The following is a 21,182-nucleotide window of genomic DNA, read 5'->3' on the forward strand; positions in this document are numbered from 1 at the left end:
CCTGGGAGCAACCCCATCCACAACCAAACGCCCTTGCCATCATCGCTCCCCAAAGGAGCGACTCAAAGGGCTCACTTGGACTTGATGCCTCCCTCTTGGGACCCCTTCTGTGTAATGGAAATAATAACGATTGCATATCGCATGAGAATGTTAGTAGGTATTATATGGTGAAAAATCGCCCAAGCACTCCATGGGTGAGAGCACCATTATCATTAGCAATTACAACTCATTACCCTTTCTCAGCAATAGCAAGCTTGGGAAATCAAATCTAGGAGTTTTATAATAAGATGCAGGTTATTAATTAGCATTCATATGTAAAAAGCAGATTCTGCAAAATGAATCTTAAAAATTTAAACTGTGATTTAATGTGTGTATGTGTAAAAAGAAAGAAGTAAAACCCTGTAAATTGTTTCCTGTGATATCTTTAGTAACCTGCCTGAACAGCACAATCCTAACTATGTCTACTCAGAAGTAAGTCCTATTGAATGCACAAAGGTTTTACTCACAGGTAGCAGAGTCAGGACTGCAGTCTCAATACTTTCCCCCAGGCCCAGCAAAAAAAAAATACTACTCTTCTTTGATCTTAGATACCCAAATACTGAAGAATAGTCACCCTGCAAGTCCTAATCCTAGACATGAGGCATAAACAGCTACAGGAAAAGCATGTTTCTGGAGACTGTGAGCATTTGATTGCAGGTGTGAGGAGATCTGGAATAGAACCATGGATGTGGGGAAGATTATTTATCCCTTTTCTTTGCTGAAGGTCCATTCCAGATTCTGCCTCCACCGCCATCTCTGAGACTAGAATTGGGAGGAAATTTCCCACAGACATCCACCATGTATTATGCTAAATGACAATGCTAAAACTGGAGCTATTTTCTTCCAAATGTTGTTTGTGAGGGTGCATATGTGTGCTTTTTATATTTGAATACCGTATTTTTCGCCCTATAGGACACACCGTCCCATAAGGCGCACCTAGTTTTTTTGGGAGGGACATAAAGGAAAAAAATGTATTCCCCCCCCCCAGCCCCCAGAACAGGCAATTCTCCACAAGTGGTGGGAGCCCAGCGCTGGGCTCCCGCACCTTGCGGAGACCTGCGCGAAGCCTGGAGAGCGAGAGGGGTCGGGGCGCACCGACCCCTCTCGCTCTCCAGGCTTCAGCGAAAGCCTGCATTCGCCCCATAGGACGCACACACATTTCCCCTTCATTTTTGGAGGGGAAAAAGTGCGTCCTATAGGGCGAAAAATACGGTACCTTTGGATGCATGAACGCACACAAGATAATCTTTCTGGTGCTTGAGTGGTACAGCAAATCTAAATCCAGCCCCCCCCCCTTGACCTTTGCATTTGTTGCATTTCCCCCATCAGAAAAAAGTACCCAAGCTCTTCGACCAACAGCTGTGATAGGGACTGAAAGAAAGAAAGAAAAAATCAGATATAGCATTTATGTGTGACATATTCAGTAAGCGCTTGACCCCAGCCAGCCCAGCCTCACCAGATGCAAGCTGCTCCAAATTTCAACAGAAATAATGGATGCTGAACAGCAGTGCTTTTGTGCTGCCCTTGTGGACAATATAGACCTCATCTCTGACGATCAGGGGTTGAGCTGGTGCCTGTAGAGCACAGGAAATAGGCAGAGGCTGAGGAGATGAACTGTGCTTTCCAATTCTCTCTGCAATGTTTCTGAGCTCCCTCCTCCTCCTTCCCCACACCTGTGCTTCTGCTGGCACAGTCTTGCCACTCCTGTCCTTCACTTGCATAGGATGGGACTGAAAAGGAGTCAGAGCCATTCATCACCCTTCTCTCGTCTCTCTCTTTGCATTTCACGCCACTGACCTGATCCCCTCTTAAATGAGCTCTCCCAGTCAACTAGGCAGGCAGGACAATTTGACAAGCTGAGGTTAGAGCATGTGGTGAGCTGTATTTGACTCACATCAGACCAACAAGGTCAAAGAAAGGAAAGGCCACTTTTTGTCTCTGACTCTTTGATAAATGCCCAACCTTCAAATATTCAAGCTCCATCAATACGGCATGTGTGAGTAGCTTTTTCTGCTCAGATGTAGCACGTTGGACCAAAGTATGAAATGATTTTTCCCAATATGTACTTGTTCCTCCTTTCCTCCCTCCCTGAGTGTTACAATCAGAATATTAGGAGCCATCCTCTCTTATTTAAAAGTATTGAAGAAAGGTGTTTGGGTGGAGGTTGTTTCTGAAGTTTTCTGATGAAAATGGCATGACTTCAAGGTTGCTTATAAAGCATCAGTTCTATTTACGTGCTGTTTTATAAGGAAAAAAGTTACTGTACCTCATCATTAGTCTGAGGCAGCCTACTACAACCAAATTAGAAAGGCAATGAAAAGCAAATCAGATATCTAATTGTTATGACAGCAGTGGTGTCAGCTTCCAAATGCTCATGCAGACAAATGTTTTGCTTTTGATGTCAGATGATTTTTCATGGAAACCCTGCTGTTGAACTTAGCATAGAGTGGCTTTTGAGTGCAAGCTGGGTATTGGAGTAGTCTCTGAAATGCTTAGGCCAAAGATTGGCGCAGCATTTTAGACTAGAAACAAGGGACTAATCCAGCAGTGGCCTATAGATCATTTCTTGAACAATTCACCAAAAAACAAGCAGCAAAGTAAATGCACTTTCAAACCAATTACAACCTGGAAGAATCTGTACTAAATTACGGTTTGCCTGAGTGGAATAATGGTGGTAAAATTTCTTAAATGAATGTTGGATTTCTCAGAGACTGATCATGTGCTGCAGGAGCTGAGAATTTTGATTTTGCAATGTTTGAAAGACAATTTAATATATATTTTATATTATTATGAACTAAGGATGGGGGTGAAATTGCAACTGTGTTCAACATACAAAGATTAGAAGCAGAACCAGCATGCTTGGGGACACTTGTGATTGGGTTGTGTGAATGCCCCCCTCCATAATTAAAGCCAGCACACAGCTACACCTAAACACCTGAGGAGAACTTACACTGATTCTCAAAGTGGACCTCAGAGATCATTTTTTGTACTATTTATTTATATTTACTAGCACATCATCCCCCCCCCCCCCGGTAGGAACACTGGGTGACTATATAACCACACACATATCCATATTAAAATCATATCAAATTCCTCTCATACTGTTCCAGAACTCCCAACATTCAGAGGGCTGGGTAAATAAATATGCTTTCAATGCATATTCCATGGGAAGGAGGTACACCACAAATAATTTCCTGGGGTGTGTGAGAGAGAGGGAGGCAGGAGCGGGGAGAGGATTGACAATTGATCTGTTTGGTGTGCTGAAATGAGTTGCTTATATGCCATGATAGTTTCGTATAGCTGTATTTTCCTTCTTAAATCATTCTCTGCAATCGCCTGACCATTTTTCTTGATTTTTCTCGGAACCCCCCTGGTTTGTCGATATCTGTCTGGTAATGAAATGTCCAGCAGTGAAAGCAGCATCCCAGCTGCGGTCCTGATGAACCACACTGAGAAGCTATTACACATCTTTCCCCCGCTATATATTACTCTGCTGTATGCATTATATAATTATGCTACCAGTTCCATAACTAAATGAATTGCTTTAGGAAAGAGGGCTGGAAATAGTTTCAGCCCAACATGCAGCTTCCAAAAGCAAATTCCAATTGATTAATGCTGTCAAAAGCCACTTGCCCCTTCACCCTCTTTATGCTGCAGTATTGCAGCTAATTGACCTCTGACAATATGATAGGCCTGTTTACCCATCTCCTCTGGCACTAGATGGTCCGTCCTTATAGGATTTCTCCCAGAGCCAAGTGTAATTCTCACTCACACACAGACTATATGCCAAAACAGACAGCTCTGGTTAGGGTGCATTCTGCAGATCCACTGCCATCACATTTCAGAGGGCAGAAGAGGGCAACCAAGATGATCAAGAGTCTGGAGACCAAGACTTATGAGGAGTGGCTGAAAGAGCTAGGTATGCTTAGCCTGGAAAAGAGGAGACTGAAAGGAGATATGATAGCCATCTTCAAGTATCCGAAGGGCTGTCACATGGAAGATGGAGCAAGCCTGTTTTCTCCTGCTCTGGAGGTTAGGACATGAACCAATGGCTTCAAGTTATAAGAAAGGAGATTCCAACTAAACATCAGGAGGAATTTTCTGACAGTAAGAGCTGTTTGCCAGTGAAACAGACTCCCTCGGGAGGTGGTGGACTCTCTCTCCTCGGAGGTCTTTAAGCAGAGGTTGGATGGCCCTTTGTCCTGGATGCTTTCGTTGAGATTCCTGCATTGCAGGGGGTTGGACTTGATGACTCTTGGAAGTCCCTATTAATCTATGATTTCACAAACATCCAGCAACTGGGATGACCAACTTGATTGAGATGATTAACAATTAAAAGCTTTATGTGGCGCCTTCCACACTGTCTGCAAGTTTAAGCCTGGCTGTGTTTTAGGCAACAGCCAGTTCATCTGCTGTCATCTTTAATTGCCAGAAATCAATGGGTGTTATTTACAGTCTCCCCAAAGACATTTTGAGATAGGTGATATTTTCTTCAGCTGAGCAAGTTTCCCATTCTTTGGTGCTTCCAAGTCTTTGTCTCATTGGAATGGCCGTATTGGTTGCCGGTTGGTTTTCCGGGCCCAATTCAAGATGCTCACATTGGTGTTGAAAGCCCTAAATGACTCAGGCCTCAAAAAGCTGACCCCTTGCTAGAGATCCCTTTGCTACAGACCCCTTGGGTATTAAGAACTGCAGAGGTGGCCCTATTGGTTGTCATTGAGATTTTGGGTATCCAAATAACTCAATAAGAGGAATGAATGCCTTTTTGGTTTTTTTTGTGACTGGATTTTTACCTCTTGAAATATGGCAACCCTAGCACCAAACATGGGGGGGGGGAGAGAGGAAAGGAAACTGCGTCCCCACCTTCCTTTTCTCCCGGTCATCAGAAGAGGGATGATGCAGTGGGGGATCCCCTGTTCACCACCTCCCCAGCCGCTGCATGAATTGCTATACCTGTAATTCATGTTAAGAGATCAATTCATGAAATTGATTAACATTATAAACAATGCCAGTTCAATTTGCTTATGAAGCTCTCACCACTGTATCCCAGCGAGAGCATGACTTCTGGGTTGCTGAAAGACGTGACACCCACCACCTTCTTTCTTGAAAATGGGAAATAGTAAGAAAACGTCTCTCACAAACGGAGTTTAGCCAGCTGTTTGAAAACAGCTGTTTTTATCCTCTCGTGGTGTAACCATCAGTGCATTTGTGCATGCCTTCCCCTGCCAAAGTTTACAAACTTGCAGTGCAGTTATGCTGATGGAGAATAAATACAGCATGCAGAAGTTTCCTCAGAAGAATGTGATTGGCCAATAAATGACAACTGAGATTTTCTTCATGTCTGGGATGCAGACATGAACCAAGCTGTTCACTCAGCTTCTGCTTTTGGAAGTGTTTTAAGAGACTTGAAGCAAAGGGTTTCGCAGCTGTTCTAGGATCTGAACGGAATCCGAGTGCTGGGTCTACCATTTTACTCTATTTACAAGCAATAATATTTGCTAGGAGTTCATTCCTGGTGGTATATTTGCTCTGTTGGTTGCTTACATCCCCCCAGAAAAACAGGATAATAATCTTCAGTAATCATCAGGGGTCATACAAATATGGTTTGTTAGGCTTGTAACAGGGGTGACAACTTGAATAAAATATTGCGGAGGCTCAAGTAATCCCTGTCCTGTATGGACACTATTTGAATGGCAGTGCCCATCAACTGGGGGAGAGGGGGCTCAACTATTTTATGGGGGGCTGAAGACTCCTCAGCCCCTAGGTGTTAGCTCCTATGGTTTGTAATTACATATACAAACTATTGGAAGCAGGAAAGAAGGGAGGGAGGGGAAAGTTGGTACAATTGCATTTGGTGTTTTAAGATATCACCAAGTGTGTAGCACAGAATTCACCTGTAATGATTGCTTGTTCATCTCTCTCTCTCTCGTCATTCTCTACAGCAGTGGTTTTCAACCAGTGTGCCATGACACCCTGGGGTGCCTTGAATAGTGGCCAAGGGTGCCACAGGCAACATTAGCCTCTGTCCCACTTTCCTTCCTTCCCTCCTCTGATGCCCTCTCATGTGTCTCTGCCTGTCAAAGGCTTGCACAGCTGTTTATGGCAGCAGCCCTGGCTATAAGCTCCACAGGCGAATGGTATCTCTGGGAGGCACCCCTCTTTGGGCAGGGGGGCAGCTCAGAGACCAGGGACAGCAGCAACAGCAGCTGCCCAGAGGACTCCCAAGGAGAGGACACTGGGGGAATGCTCCACAAGGGAAGGTGTTGGAAAAAGGGTGAGAGGTTGCCAGCTTTGCAGGCGAGGGGTGACATAACTGGGCTCCTGAGCCCCACAGGGGTGCTACAGAAAGAATGTAGTTGGTCAAGTGAGCCGTGGACTCAAAAAAGTTGAAAACCTCTGCTCTGCAGAGATCTACTCACAAGCTTCTGTGATCTCTGATCTAAGATTTTGAAGTTACTTCCATCTACAGTTGGAAACCTATTTCTGGGGTAATGGTCCACAGCCTATTCTGGCTCTTCATGTTAGATGTGGCCACCATGCACTGAGCTAGCCTTTGGCTGATAGCAATCTAGCTGCCTTGTCACGTCGGTGGTCCATACTTCAGGATCTCAGGCAGAGTCTTAGCACCTGGTCCTTGATCCTTTTAACTGGAGATGTTAGATGCAGAATCTGAGACCTTCTGCATGTGCCCTGCGACTAAGCTAAGGGTCCTTATATGAGTCAGCGAATAACAAACACACTTTACCCTATCCTTTCTGGTGTAGTTCAAGGCTTCTGCTATAAGTCTCTACAGCACAGTGTAACTTCAACAATGTGCCAGTTGGGCATCAGCAGCGGCAGTTGAATTCACTCATAGGAAGCTAGCAACCCTATCTTTTCTGTCCTTACATGTTCAGGTTTCCTTTTGTTGGCACTCATGTAAGTCATTCTGGCTCTCACAGTTGGCTGTTGCAACATTGCAGTTCAGTTTGCTATTATTCTCTTTGATGCTTGGAGACTTGTGTATGGCAGAAGGAACTGTGGGCTGGGACCAAACCCAGCTTGTTTGAGATTGTGAAGCAGATGTTCATTTCCATGTAAAATCTTATATTCAGGCGATATTTGTTTTCAATCTCAAGTTAAAACAACAGCAATTATGCAAATGACTTGGTTCTAAGTTAATTTGATGCAGCTCCAAACTCTACCATGGCTTATCTCAAGTCTGCTCAAGTTGTGACACACTACGTCAAATGCACCTTGTATTTGCACTCACTGACTCCTCATTTTTACTTTCTGAAGCAGTCGACCAAACCAGTTTATTGAATCTCTGGAGATTTGCTGGATTTATCTACTGCTGGTGTAGCCAAGATGGCACACTCAGATACTGTTAGCCTTCAACTCCCATCAGTACCAGCCAGTGTAGCCAATGTTCAGGGAGAGTTGTAGTCCAGCAATATCTGGAAGGCACCCAGTTGCCTATCACTGCTCTAACATTTGATTTAATTGTTTAATTACATGTCATGTGGCAATATGGGCTAGAGCACATTTCAGACCTGTTTTTATCTTTCCACTGCTTAATGGCAGCTTCTTTCTATTATCTCATTCAGATGTAATGGGAGAGCATGATCCCTTGATCTGAGAACATACTGTAGCAAATCTCAGGCTTATAAGCACCCCCTCTTCTTATTACATCCTTTGTATGGGAGGGAGGGGAGTTTAAAGCTGCTGTTTGTGGTTTGGAACAATCAACAGTTTACCATTAGGACCAAATGTAGGAAACTGTGGCTTGTTCAAATCAAAGTTAAGATATAGATTTATAACTATCTGTGGTTTGAAGAAATTAGAATTTCCTGAATTTGGGCATACCAGGAAACAGCAGTTTGTTCCAAATGGCAAATGGAAGGTTTAAACTTCCTACTTTTGAAGATGAAGTGGAAGTACACACTTTTATAATTGGAAACTATGGTCTGATATTAGTTTTATGTGTCAACACACCTGCTGTGTGTGTGTGGAAATGGTTTAGGTATTTTATTATTATTGTATTATTTGATTTTCTTTACAATACATGTTAGTAGTATTGCTGACATATTGCCACAATTTTCCTTTCTGTACAGGATGGAAGCAAAGCAGTTACAGCAATAAAAGTAGTATACTAGTCAGTTAAATTTTATTTGTTTGTTTGTTTTATTTATAACAATATGTATATACTGCTGTATCATAAAAAATATATCACAGCGGTTTACACCGCGGTTTTATACACAGTATAAAAACTAAACAATAAAATCATGAAAAGTTAAAAACAAGTCAAAAATGAATATAAATAAAAACAAAAACAAATGTCAATAGACCTTTTCTGGATGATGTACTCTTAACTCCCTGCATAGGCCTGGCAGAACAGAATCTTTTTTCAGCAGGCATTTAAATGTTGCCACAGAAGGCGCCTGCTGAATCTCAATTGGCAGGGTGTTCCACGGGACTTGGGTGATGACACTAAAGGCCCAGTTTCTCTGTGAGATACATAAAGTTTCCATCTCTCTCTTTAGAAACATAAAAGGATTAACTTTTAGTTCAACACCAGGATCCTAGTATGGATAACGGCAATTTTACTCAACTGGAGAAGCTGTCCTTTTTCAAATAGGTTGTTCTCGTGACACACATTGCCTGTGTATGAACTAGCGATGCCAAGTTAATGAAGCTCTTCCCTAAATGCATATAATGGGTCCATTATTTAGTGGACCAGCTTTCTATGTCATAGTGGGAGCTGAATTCAAAAGGTTTTTTAAAAAAAATATTATTATTCTCTCTGCTCTTTTCTTCATAGGAACAAGGCAAGATTGGTGTAGTTTTCAACATTGGAACAGTAGATATCTCGATCAAAGAAGAAAGCACCCCAGTCAATGATGGCAAATATCACGTCGTACGCTTTACCCGAAATGGTGGCAATGCTACTCTTCAGGTAGATGGTTGGCCAGTGAATGAACACTATCCTTCAGGTAAATGTCTAACTGAAAAATCTTTCTCTCTCATTCTCTCTTAAGGTATTAACCTTGGGCCTTAATACAGGAGCCGCACAGTATATTGGTGCACAGCGTACAAATATTAACAGCTCCACCTGGAGGAACAAAGAGCTGAACAAAATTTCTCTCAGTTTATAAAAGCTGAAATAATCAGATCCTGTTCACCATGTTGGGTATAAGGTGTTTTACGGAAAATCCATATTTTAAGGAATGGCACACATATGAAGTGCATGTAATGTGTCAAAAAACAACAACATACACATGTCAAATGTTGGGACCTCTGGATATAATCTGATTCTGCAGAGACAAAGTAACAAAAGTAGCTCTAACCAGTGCTTTTTTTCTAAAAAAATGTTTAGGGATACTCCCATTTTCCTACTCATTTTGAAATACTGCCCTTCAATGAGGCCAAACTTAGATTCACAAAATGTTTAGGGGTATGTGTACCCCTGCGTACCCTCAGAAAAAAGCATTGGCTCTACTCATAATCTGTATACTCTGGAATATTCCTGTAGGAAGTTAGGAAGAACATTTGCCATGTAAGTTGTAGACTGCTGCCTAAATGGTTTTGACAAACATACAATTGCTACTTGTGGCTTTTCTGAATCAATGAAAATGGGGTGTAGCATATGACGTCTGGGAAGGAGGAGCTACAATAAATTTAATATATCATGAACACTCTTGATCATTAACATTGGTACTGCTTGTTGTTGCTTTTCTTCCCTCTTGGGAAAGTTTCCTGTTACAGCTTCACCACCAGAAATTGGTGCTTGGAATTTCAGTAGCACAAAATTTTAAAATGATTTTTTAAATTTTATTTTTTAACTGCCTTCCCTTTAATCATCCATAGGACTGAAAAGCAACACTATCTGATTCATGCAATTAATGGAGACATTTAGTGGTGGTTTCCTATTAAGTTGTCTAGGACTTCCAGATTGCTCCTTCCCCTTAAACTTGCTTCGCTTTGCTGCGCTACTCACTCCTGCTGCTGAAGAAATCTATTGGCTAGTACGGTAAATGCACTGCTGAACCAAGATGGAAATACTGCTAGTTGGGCAAAGAAAGAAGATGCAGAGATTGCGAGTCTGTTTATTGTGGGTATACTGAGTTTCCTGTTTATTAATTTTGTTCTTCAATTAGTTTGTTGTTTGATTGAAATAGCACAGTTAATTGACTATTATTACTTTTTTAAAAAATAAACTTTAATGATTTGGCACCCCTAAGGAAATTATTTTAGTAATCACATCTTAATTCAGGAACAATAAATAGAACCTCTCTTTCAAGTGATAACTGTATTTTCTCCCTCTGTAATGTGCTGTCATGCTTACAGGCCAAAGTAACAGTGAATATATATATATATATTTTATAATATATTTATTAAGGTTTAGGAATTTATATAAAACAGAAAAAAACAGAACAATAAAAAACAAAAACAATAAAAATACATACAATCCAAACAGAACACATACAAAACAAGTATAATTTCCATCCCTTATATTCATAAAACTTACTTTCCCGACCTCCTCATACCTCCCCTTTCTGTATTCCATTCTCTAATTAAGTCAATTCAGCAAATCCTTTCCCTAATTTCTATATAATTTTTAGCCTTTCTTTTCTTAATCACATAATCATTACAGCTTTTAACCCCTTAATTTCTGAATCAACATCGTTCTAGCCTTCAATAATTTTGCAATGTTTCTTAAGATAGTCCTTAAATTTCTTCCAATCTTCTTCCGCCGTCTCTTTTCCCTGGTCTCGAATTCTGCCGGTCATTTCTGCCAGTCCCATATAGTCTATCACTTTCATCTGCCATTCTTCCACAGTGGGTAGATCTTGTGTCTTCCAATACTTTGCGATGAGTATTCTTGCTGCTGTTGTAGCATACATAAAAAATGTTCTGTCCTTCTTTGGCACCAATTGGCCGACCATACCCAGGAGAAAGGCCTCTGGTTTCTTCAGGAAGGTATATTTAAATACCTTTTTCATTTCATTATAAATCATTTCCCAGAAAGCCTTAATCCTTGGGCATGTCCACCAAAGGTGAAAGAATGTACCTTCAGTCTCTTTACATTTCCAACACTTATTATCAGGCAAGTGGTAAATTTTTGCAAGCTTGACTGGTGTCATGTACCACCTATATATCATTTTCATAAGTAACAGTGAATATAAAGGGATATTTATCTATGGTTTGTGCCATATTGGGAGCTTCCTTCTGAAATTGCAAGGGCAGACTACAATATGTTTCACAGAGATGAGATACACACTCACTGAAAATCAGAAGAGAAAGCAGAAAACTTTGCCTTAATAGTTTGTGCTAAGAATCCAGTGTCTTATTCCCAGACAATGCTAAACTCATAGAAATACCCCATTTTCCTCTCACCATTTGACTTAATCTATCATTGACCTAAGAGTTCTCCTATTAGCCATGCTACAGCCTGTAGCAGTTTCTCAGGTACGAATCAATTTCACACAGTTTCATATCTAAGTCTGCTCCTATCCTTTTCTGCATTAATTTTCAAATTCTAAATAAATTTGAAATATCAGCATGAAAATTTGCATGTTGGATAAATTTTCTCATAAAATATACCTTTGTAAATGCATCTTAGCTCAAATAATCCTAAAGTACACAGTGGGTAGCACCTTAAAGACCAACTAAGTTAGTTCTTGGTATGAGCTTTTGTGTGCATGCACACTTCTTCAGACCAACACGGCTACCTATCTGTAAGTGGGTAGCAGCGATGTTCACAGATTCAGAGGCTGCAGAGCCTTCAGAGGAGATGATTCTCCCTTAAGTTGACTGTCAAAGGGTATCTATTTGGCTGAGATCACACACACACACACATTTCAATCAAATTTAAATAAATCTGCATATCACCTCAGTTGAAGGAAACCAATTATATAATCAAAAATATACCACTGGTTATCAAAGGAAAATGTCAATGTTTCCTTTTCATTCCCTGTTAGCCTAAAAAGTATGGATATATGTCCTTTAGTCACAGTATACCAATTTAAAATTGCCCTCCACCAATTAAGTAACTGTAGCTTTATTTGGTTACTCTGTTGATATGCAGCTTGCAGCCCAAACAGAAAAAGAGAGAGGAAAGTTCAGGATGCATCCTATAATTTGTTGTACCGTAGAAGCTGTTCATAAATTAGATGGTACCAAATTATGGCACTCAGGAGAAATTTGTAAATGTCACTGTGCTGCATTGTTTCACCTACCATACTAAAAATGTTTTGAAGAAGTAATTCTGTTGCTGCTTCTGCTTCAGAAGGCAGGAGGCTGAGGATTGCGACCGTTCTCAGCTATAGGTTGACCTTCCAGCTCTCCAAGGGAAGATAGCCATCACAAAATGACAGGGAGTCCAATTTAAGCTAGATAAGTTGTTGGGCTACAAGCTCTTCATTCGTATTCTAAAGAATCCAATGGACAATGGATACCTCGGCAATCATTTTGTGCAAACTGGTTTTTTTTTTGGGGGGGGGTTGCATTTTTTGCAAACCAAAATTTTATAATTTGTGGAAAGTGTGGTAGTTATGAAGTTCATTGTCAGCTAAACCACTGCATATGATATTAGGTAAAGGTAAAGGGACCCCTGACCGTTAGGTCCAGTTGTGGCCGACTCTGGGGTTGCGGCGCTCATCTCGCTTTATTGGCCGAGGGAGCCGGCGTACAGCTTCCGGGTCATGTGGCCAGCATGACTAAGCAGCTTCTGGCGAACCAGAGCAGCACACGGAAATGCCGTTTACCTTCCCGCCAGAGCGGTACCTATTTATCTACTTGCACTTTGACATGCTTGCGAACTGCTAGGTGGGCAGGAACTGGGACCGAGCAACGGGAGCTCACCCCGTCGCAGGGATTTGAACTGCCGACCTTCTGATTGGCAAGCCCTAGGCTCTGTGGTTTAACCCACAGCGCCACCCGCGTCCCTCGCATATGATATTAGTCAACAAGAAATCCACCATGTGATATGGGAAACTGGGGAACTAAAATAGATATTAGATTTATGTTATTGCACTTTTCCTCTTCTAAAGTAGGTTTCAAATAAATCCCGCTAATACTCCTATGAACTTCTAAAATAAACAAACAAATAAACCCTCCACAATTGTGGCTCATCTATCCAATTACAGACCAGAGCATCCAGCTCACTCCTTGGAGCTAAGAATTTTTTTATGCTGAAATTTGATGCCGCAAAGGACTTATTTACATTCCATTTCTTTGTACACAGGGATACACAACGCAACCTCATGTAATTTAAATGGCTTGGTAAGGGTGGGAACACCCGAAATATATGGATAATTAGAAGTTCAAACAAGCAGGGGTGCTAGTTACATAGGGCTATTTTAAACTGCGGCTACATAGTAGTGTATGGTGAATGTGGATAATCAAACAATTTGGATAATTTAAACTGGAACACTACAGTCTGCTGTTTCGGTTTCTGGGTTTTGTGAATATAGCCAGGTAATTAAAGAGCCTCTAGACATTTCAGTGAATGTTCATGAATAACCCCAAAGTAATTTATTTGCAGTACAGTTTGGCTAACTGCTAATTCTACAAAGATGCTTCAAACACAAAGCGATTACAAATGTTTCAAAAGTGATGGGTTAAGCAGAACATTAAAGAGAGTCACAAGCAGAATTAGAATTTACCATGTAGAGACAATCTCTACAATGACCCTTAAAACAGCTGATGAGTCTTGGCAGAACCCCGTACCTGAATCTTCAATGCTGGTTTTATCCCTATTAAGCATTTTCAGTGTGATTAATGGCTTCACCCATACAATAGCCATTGCGAGAATGGATCTGTGTCACATGCATCCGCTGCCTTAAATGCCACACGGCTTAAATTACAAGCATCTATTTTATCCCAATGCCACTGAGTGAGTTTTCTGGTCTTGTGAAAATGCTTAAATGAGGAACCTCTGAGTGAGTAGAAGAGAATAATGGGGCTCAGCCACTTATTTCAAGACAGAAGAAGACGCAGAGATGGGGGGGGTAACAAAAGTGAAGGGACAGATAGTTTTAAATACTGTAATGGGAAGGCCTATTAGCTTCTGGAAGATATGCCTGTGGAGCATAACTTGCGACTGCAGAACAGTCATTGGCTGTGTGTGTCCATTGTCCCAGAGGAACAATCATGGATGCTTTAGCTGAGATTCCTGCATTGCACATTGGACTAAATGACCTGACTCTTAACATTCTATGATTCTAATGATTATTTTTATATATGTGCTCCCGACAGACATTAGTAGCAGTAACGGGGAAATGCATGGACCAAAAATAGCAACGCAATTGAAGCAGATGACTATATGCCTGTCTCTCACCTGTTCTCATATTGCCCTCCCATGTGAGAATTCATGCAACACCCACGTGGTCTGAGAATAAAGTGGAATAACTTGTAGGCTTCCTAGTACTGAGTGATTTCTCCAAGATTGCTTTGTGATTTGGAGAATGTTGTCTCATCTACGAACTACATTCCTGATGGGTGCTAATACAAGTCGCTGAAGCCTCTTTCTGGCATGCTTTTATTGCATACAGCAAAGACTGTCATGTTTTGGACATTTCACTATAAAAAAGGACTAAAAAAAAACCCCACCCCTGAATCCTCAAGTAAGGAAAGAATCCAAGATGGTTAGAAGTGTTAAAAATAAATCTCTTGCCTTGACATGGACATAAGATAGGTACCTAGGTTTCAATTACTTCTGAGACAGGAGGCTCCCTCACCCCTTTCTGTCTTGCTCTGTTTGCTTACAAAATACATCTGGGGCTTTGCCAGAATGTACATTAATACGAACTTCACATTCTGTATGTTTATTCATCCATTGAATGCCTGAGCATCCTTCAGAGCTGTAGGAAGATTGTATAAAGAGGTGAGGGAGGGAGGGGTTGGACAGAGCTCTAGTGAAAACCAAACCACCTGTAATAATTAGTGTTGTGCTTCAGAGAAGCTGTTTGCCTTTTAAAGAAACACTTGTTTTCAAAGCTTGTATTTAGCTTTTAAAAAAGACACCCCCAAAAACCTTACTCTGTAGGGGGTCCTCCTTCTTCGTCTGACTCCATCACAACCAATAGCCATGCTAGCAAAGAAAGTGATGCTGTTATTAATTAGTTAATTGGCCCAGTTTTCCACAAGGTGGTAAGAAAGGGACCATGGCACAGTTGCAGATCAGCAGGCAGTAGGCTTCAGGTTTTATCACTGACATCTCCAGTTAACAAGATGTTCCAGGTCACGGGGAAGTCCTCTGCAAAAGACTCGAGAACTGTTGCCAGTTGAAGAAGACAGTACTGGGCTATACTGAAAGTCATCAGACCTGATGTAAGGTCCCAAACCTGTATATGGACTAGGGAAGCCTGACTAATTGGAACCTTGTGAATTCCCATGGGAACACAGCAATCCTTCAGAACTTAATAACCCTTTGAATTTTGCACTTCTCTCAAAATGTTGTAGTGCAGCTCTGGGCTATAAAATAAAATAAAATAAAATACACCTGAGAAGGTATGTTTTGCAAGAAAAACAAATGTAGAATTGTTGAGGGAAATCTGTTAAAACAATGCTTGAATGTGGCTTTCTATGTAGTTTTTAAAAAGCATTTACTGCCCATGATGTAATGCTTGAGTCATCTCTAATTGCTGGACCAAGACACACCAAACACTCCTCTGGAGCTGCACATTATGGGGATATTTTGCTGTGGTATTTAAAATATATTTTGTGCCATTTGTCTTCATTACTGATGTGACTGACGAACTCCTGATAAGCTTCCAAGGGACTCACTGGATTATGGAATTCATGCCATGGTGAACATAGGAACACAGAAAACTGTCATACGGACTCAAAGCATTGCCCATTTAGTTCTGTATTGACTGCATTTCCTCCAGATTGCTGGCAGGGATCACTCCCAGCCCTGACTGAAGGTGCCAGGGACTGAACCTGCCCCTTTGCATGTAATATATTTGCTCTCTCACTGAACTTCTGCCTGCAGGCAAGCAATATTATGTAAAACTGTGGCCTTCCAGATGTTGTCGAGTTACAATCCCCATCATCCTTGATCATTAACCACGTTGACTGGAACTAAAAGGTTGGAGCCCAGCATCTGTAGAGCCATAGTTTCCCCATCCCTGGCATAAAGGCATTTACGGAGCAAATATTTGAAAGGATTCATGTGAACGAACCAAACTGCATATTGTAGAGGAAAGCAGAAACCTTCCAGGGTCATTGCCAGTCTGGAGAAAGTTGCTTCCCAATGCCAATTATATTGATCACTCAAGGGATCCAAGGGAAACTAAAAGCATGCTTACTGGTATGGAAGTCCAGCATGGCTTATTCCCTAATAAGTTTGTTTAGGATTGGGTTCGCTCCATACCCCTCCACCCCCAAGATATTGTCCAAGGGTGTGGCCTGAAAAGCAAATGATACATTCTTCTTCTTTGGCGATCACTCAAAGCCGTGTAAGTTTGTCTTCCATAAACATGGTTTTAACCATGAGTCCGTAAGTGACTGTGGAGGCCAGTTCTGGATCCACACATCATTCCACAGTGGGGACATAGGTTTCCAGGCGGGAGTTGATCATGGTGAGGGTTTGCCAAGCATGCCTTCCTCTTAGTACGTTTCTCCCTCTTGTCCTGAGCTCAAACATCTTCAAAGTCCATGACACTTTTAGAGCACTCACAGGCCAGTGTTTCCCAGTTGCTGGTGTTTATACCACATTTTTCTAAGATTTGCCTTTAGAGAGTCTTTAAACCTCTTATTAACCACCAGCATTACACTTTCTATTTTTAAGTTCAGAATAGAGTACAGTAGCACCTTGGCTTATGTTACCCACGGGTAATGTAAACTTTGGGTTGAGAAAGCGGCAAACTTGGAAGTGTTCCGCCGCATGCGCAGAAGCGGTCCCTCTGGTTGCGAACACATCAGGATCCAACCGGAGCTCCGGAACAGATCCTGTCCACAACCGGAGGTACCACTGTAGTTGCTTTGGAAGACAATAATCAGGCATCCGCACAACATGACCAGTCCAATGAAGTTGATGTTGAAGAATCATTGCTTCGACACTGGTGATCTTTGCTTCTTCTAGTTACAGGTAGGTAGCCGCGTCAAAACAAAACAAAAAAAATCCTTCCAGTAGCCCCTTAGAGACCAACTAAGTAGCCCCTTAGAGACCAACAAAGACCATTGGATTCTTATCTCATTATACATGATAAAGCTATTTTTAGTCATCTCACCCCTTGCTTTTTCCTGTAAGACCAATTGCAGTCGTTAACAGTCGTCAACAAGTTTGCCACACCTATCAGCCAATCACCCATTCCCACCACCCTTCTGAGTAATACCCCTCCCCACCCTCTCACTATATATAAAGGTCTGGTGACTTCTGTTGCAGTGTATCTGAAGAAGTGTCCATGCACACGAAAGATCATACCAACAACAAACTTAGTTGGTCTCTAAGGTGCTACTGGAAGGAATTTTTTCATTTTGCTTCTTCCAGTACACTGCCATTAGTTCACCTGTCTTCCCAAGTGATGCAACAATGAGGTTGAAGTTCCGAGACAATGTCCCATCCAGGAACTGACCAGACATAGGTATGGTTGATTCCTAGATGGAACACTGCCCCATTTGTGGAATTTTATGAAAGACAGGTGGGATATAAATGCAAAAGTAAATAACATAAACATTTCCCTCTCCAGCTAGCAACTGTAGATCAGGTGCACAGGAGCAAGCCTCAGCATTGTGAAGGAAGTGTCTGTTCTTTGCAGCTCAAAAAAAATGGGGTCAAATGCTGCTACAAACCAGGCAGCAAAGATCCATGGAGTTTGAACTGCATTGAATTCTAATTTCCTTGAAGATGTCTCCTTTTTTGTCCAGCTCTTGTTCACCTCACGCCTTCCTCTTTTATCTCTTTTTCCAAAAGAGTTGTATTCTATACAATGGTTAGTCCATTTCTTAGAGCATCTTCCCACTTGGGGGTGCCGTGGGGAAGGTGTTTCTTTTCTTCTTGACTTCCTTTTTTATTTTTAAAATTCTATTTAGGTGTTTTTTTTATCAGCCAGCATTCTCCATTCTTCCCTCCTCTGTGATTTCCCAGACATGAGATAAATAGCCTTGTATCTTACAAGCTAAATACAATTACTGCTATCAAAACCAGAGCCTTTCTCTCCTTGTAAACGTCTCTTGGAAGCTGATAAGCTGTTCAAGGCAAACTACGGGCTTCTGCTTAATCCTGAGATTAAACATAACCACCCAGAAGACAGCAAAAGATAATATTTGTGGGGGAGGGGTTGAAGGGGAAAGTGAGATTCTCTCCTAAGATATGAGGAGAGGACATACAGACGACTCAAGGTTATTTGTAAAGGAATTAGCCAAAACATAGAAGAGCATGAGATTATGATGGGCTATTTCATCTGATAATGCCTAGGCTGTTGTAGATCCTAAAGATGAGATTTAGCAGAAAGACCTTTGGGACCAAATAAGAGAGCTGGGGAAGAGAGATGTGTATGTATAGAATTGTGACTAGTCATTGGGGGAACTGATTCCACCAAACAGATCACAGTGGAGTTGCTAGGCAGAATGTAGACTGATCCATGCCATTCATGTTATTGCTTCAGATGTGACACTGACAAGGTTTGTGAAAACTGAAGAAGTGTCAGTTGTCAAGAATAAAGGATTTAAGTCCACCCTGCATCTATTATCAAAGACCTGTTTCTGGTGCAATATCACAAACATATACACCCTCTCGGCTTTTGAGCATGATTTTAGGGTTATGGTGCTGATGCCCGTACTTTTGCTTTTATTAGCGGCTTGGTTGTTTATTTCAATTGGCTTTGTGTTTTTACGGTTGCTTTAGTATAAAGCTTGTTTGCCACTTTGAAAATCTTATTACATTTATTTGCTACATTTTAAAATAAACATGAGTCATCCTTCAATCTGAAAAGGGTGATGTGAATAATCATAACCATAAGAAACAAGGAAAGGATGGCTATTTCCCCTTGTGTGTGTGTGTGTTTAATCCATGGGGATTCTGATCGGCATTTGTCATGGGTGGCATGATAGAATGCTATTTATTAAGGAATATGAAATGCAAAATAGCTTGATTTTGAGCATGGCATGCCACAGATACTTCTGTTACCTTTCACTCCTTCACTAGGGTTGTATGAGGGTTGCCCCATTTTAAGGAAGGTTTTGGGGAAATTCAAGAAACAGAATGTAACATGTATACATACAACTTTATATGCACTTACCTAGGGATACAGGACATTTGTACTATAAATATCCCTTCTGGCAAAGTGAACCAGTTGGCTTTACTTGTACCATCTCCTTCTACCACGATGTATACAAGATAATGAGGCATGTATCATCAGGCTAGATTTCTGTGTTACTTTAATCTTGAAAGGGAAAAACTGGGTTGCCATCATACAAATGGTTTACATGTCCCATATCATGAATTACATGGTCCAGTTGGGTGCATAGACTTTCAGCCCTACCCTCAGTACAGTATTGATGAAAGGAAAATGGGCAAACCAGTCTAGTCTTGACTAATGGCATCTGTTAAGAGCTGATAACATTTTAGTCTATTCCAAGCGTCGTTTTCAGGGAATTGGCTAGATTCTAGTCTCTTTAAACTCCCTCTGCTCTTTATGGCATCTGTATTAGAGTCTATGAAGTGACCTTAACTTTGAATTTCCGTCAGTGTTGTGGGCAGTTTGAGAAGATCCCCAATGGTGCTTTTTCATAGCTGGTGTTTTCACTGATTAATTTTTCATCTTTTACTCATTTTGTGGGACTTAAATGAGCCCTCAAATGCTTCCCAGCCATGTGGATCAGAGACTGACAGCCTCTCTTCAGACACATTGACTGCATCTTATAAGAAGCTCAAAATAAATTAAAAGACGGAGTTAATAAAACAGCATTGGGGGAACGCGTGTTTTAGAAGATGGTGCTGTAGCATATGTTGAAAGATCTGCCAAGAGGAATGATTAAAGCATGACAAGTTGATAAAATCAAGAGCTAATTGTAGCTTGTCACTCCAGGGTTAGAATGTGTGCATCAAATTTATGAAAGCTAAATCGAAACACAAACATGATTGGGTAGCACATGTACATACAGTTACCTCTTCCCAGATGCACTGAGAAACTTCTGCAAATGTAGTTTGTATGCACGTACACAGGGCATATGTGCATGAGAACACCACCTTTGCAAATCTTAGTAGGTTTGGGTCTTGGCAGTGCCTGCATGGATCACGCTGCCTGAGAACCACATCTGTGGCACCTTGGGACCCATGACGTTTCACTTCAGAAACAAGAGCAGCTCATCCAGAACAAAACAAAAAACAAAAACCCAGGGAGATACTTAGATGAAGAGAATTTTGGAACCATCCCGCAATCCACTTATATGGCATATGTCAATAATTCTACCTCACTCTAAAAATAAGTCCCATTTTATGTGTTCTTGAATCTTTGGTTTTCCAGGCATAATTTGAATAAATAATTCTTTTTTTTCTTTTGCTCCTTGCCATCAGGAGTTAAACAATCATGTTTGTGTAGGTTGCCACAGCTGAGGAAAAGAGAGTTGGGGTGGGGGAGAGAGAGAGATTGAACAAGGAAGGGAAAAATCTGTTCATGTGGTGGGGAAACATGACTGACCACATAGCATGTGATGCAGTTCTGTGCATTGTCAGTGTGAACTATCCCCCCTTCTTTTAAGGGGAAAGGATGACATGAATTGTCGATGCACATGGCCATGTAACGTTACATTATAGGCATTGTGGGAACTGGTGATGTCATTCATCCTGTTTCCACAGATACATTTCTTCCTACTTTAGCAATGTGAGATTAATTATTACCGGTTCACCTGCAGATCATCTTATGACGTTTTCATGCTGTTGACTGCAAACCTTATGTGATGAGGGGGGGTGTTATGGCAGAGATGGAGAAGCAGCCTATGTGGATCATTGCGCAGTGGGAAAATTGTGCATGACAGTTCAGCTCAGACAACCTCCGGGTACTAATATTGCTACATTTTTCTGTCAGGTTACTTCTGTTTCAGTTTTCTGGTCAAATGGAATAATAACAAATATTCTGAAGACACACACCCCTCCACGGATGTGCGTGTGTGTGCGCGCACACACACACAAACAATAAACAGCTGGCCAGAGGGCT

At 41.3% G+C, this 21,182-nt stretch overlaps 1 protein-coding gene across 28 annotated transcripts in view; it reads left to right on the forward strand.

The window, feature by feature from the left end:
- Positions 1 to 21,182, forward strand: part of NRXN3 (neurexin 3) — a 1,197,396-nt gene that overhangs the window by 1,031,192 nt on the left and 145,022 nt on the right. For all 28 annotated transcript variants that reach the window (XM_083609454.1, XM_083609464.1, XM_083609467.1 and 25 more), the window contains one exon: positions 8,840 to 9,011. In XM_083609454.1, the coding sequence (XP_083465580.1) occupies positions 8,840 to 9,011 (172 nt within the window). The remainder of the gene's footprint in view (positions 1 to 8,839; positions 9,012 to 21,182) is intronic.

Source organism: Podarcis filfolensis (assembly GCF_964270895.1).
Source record: "Podarcis filfolensis genome assembly, chromosome: 1".
NCBI classification, from domain to species: Eukaryota; Metazoa; Chordata; class Lepidosauria; order Squamata; family Lacertidae; genus Podarcis; species Podarcis filfolensis.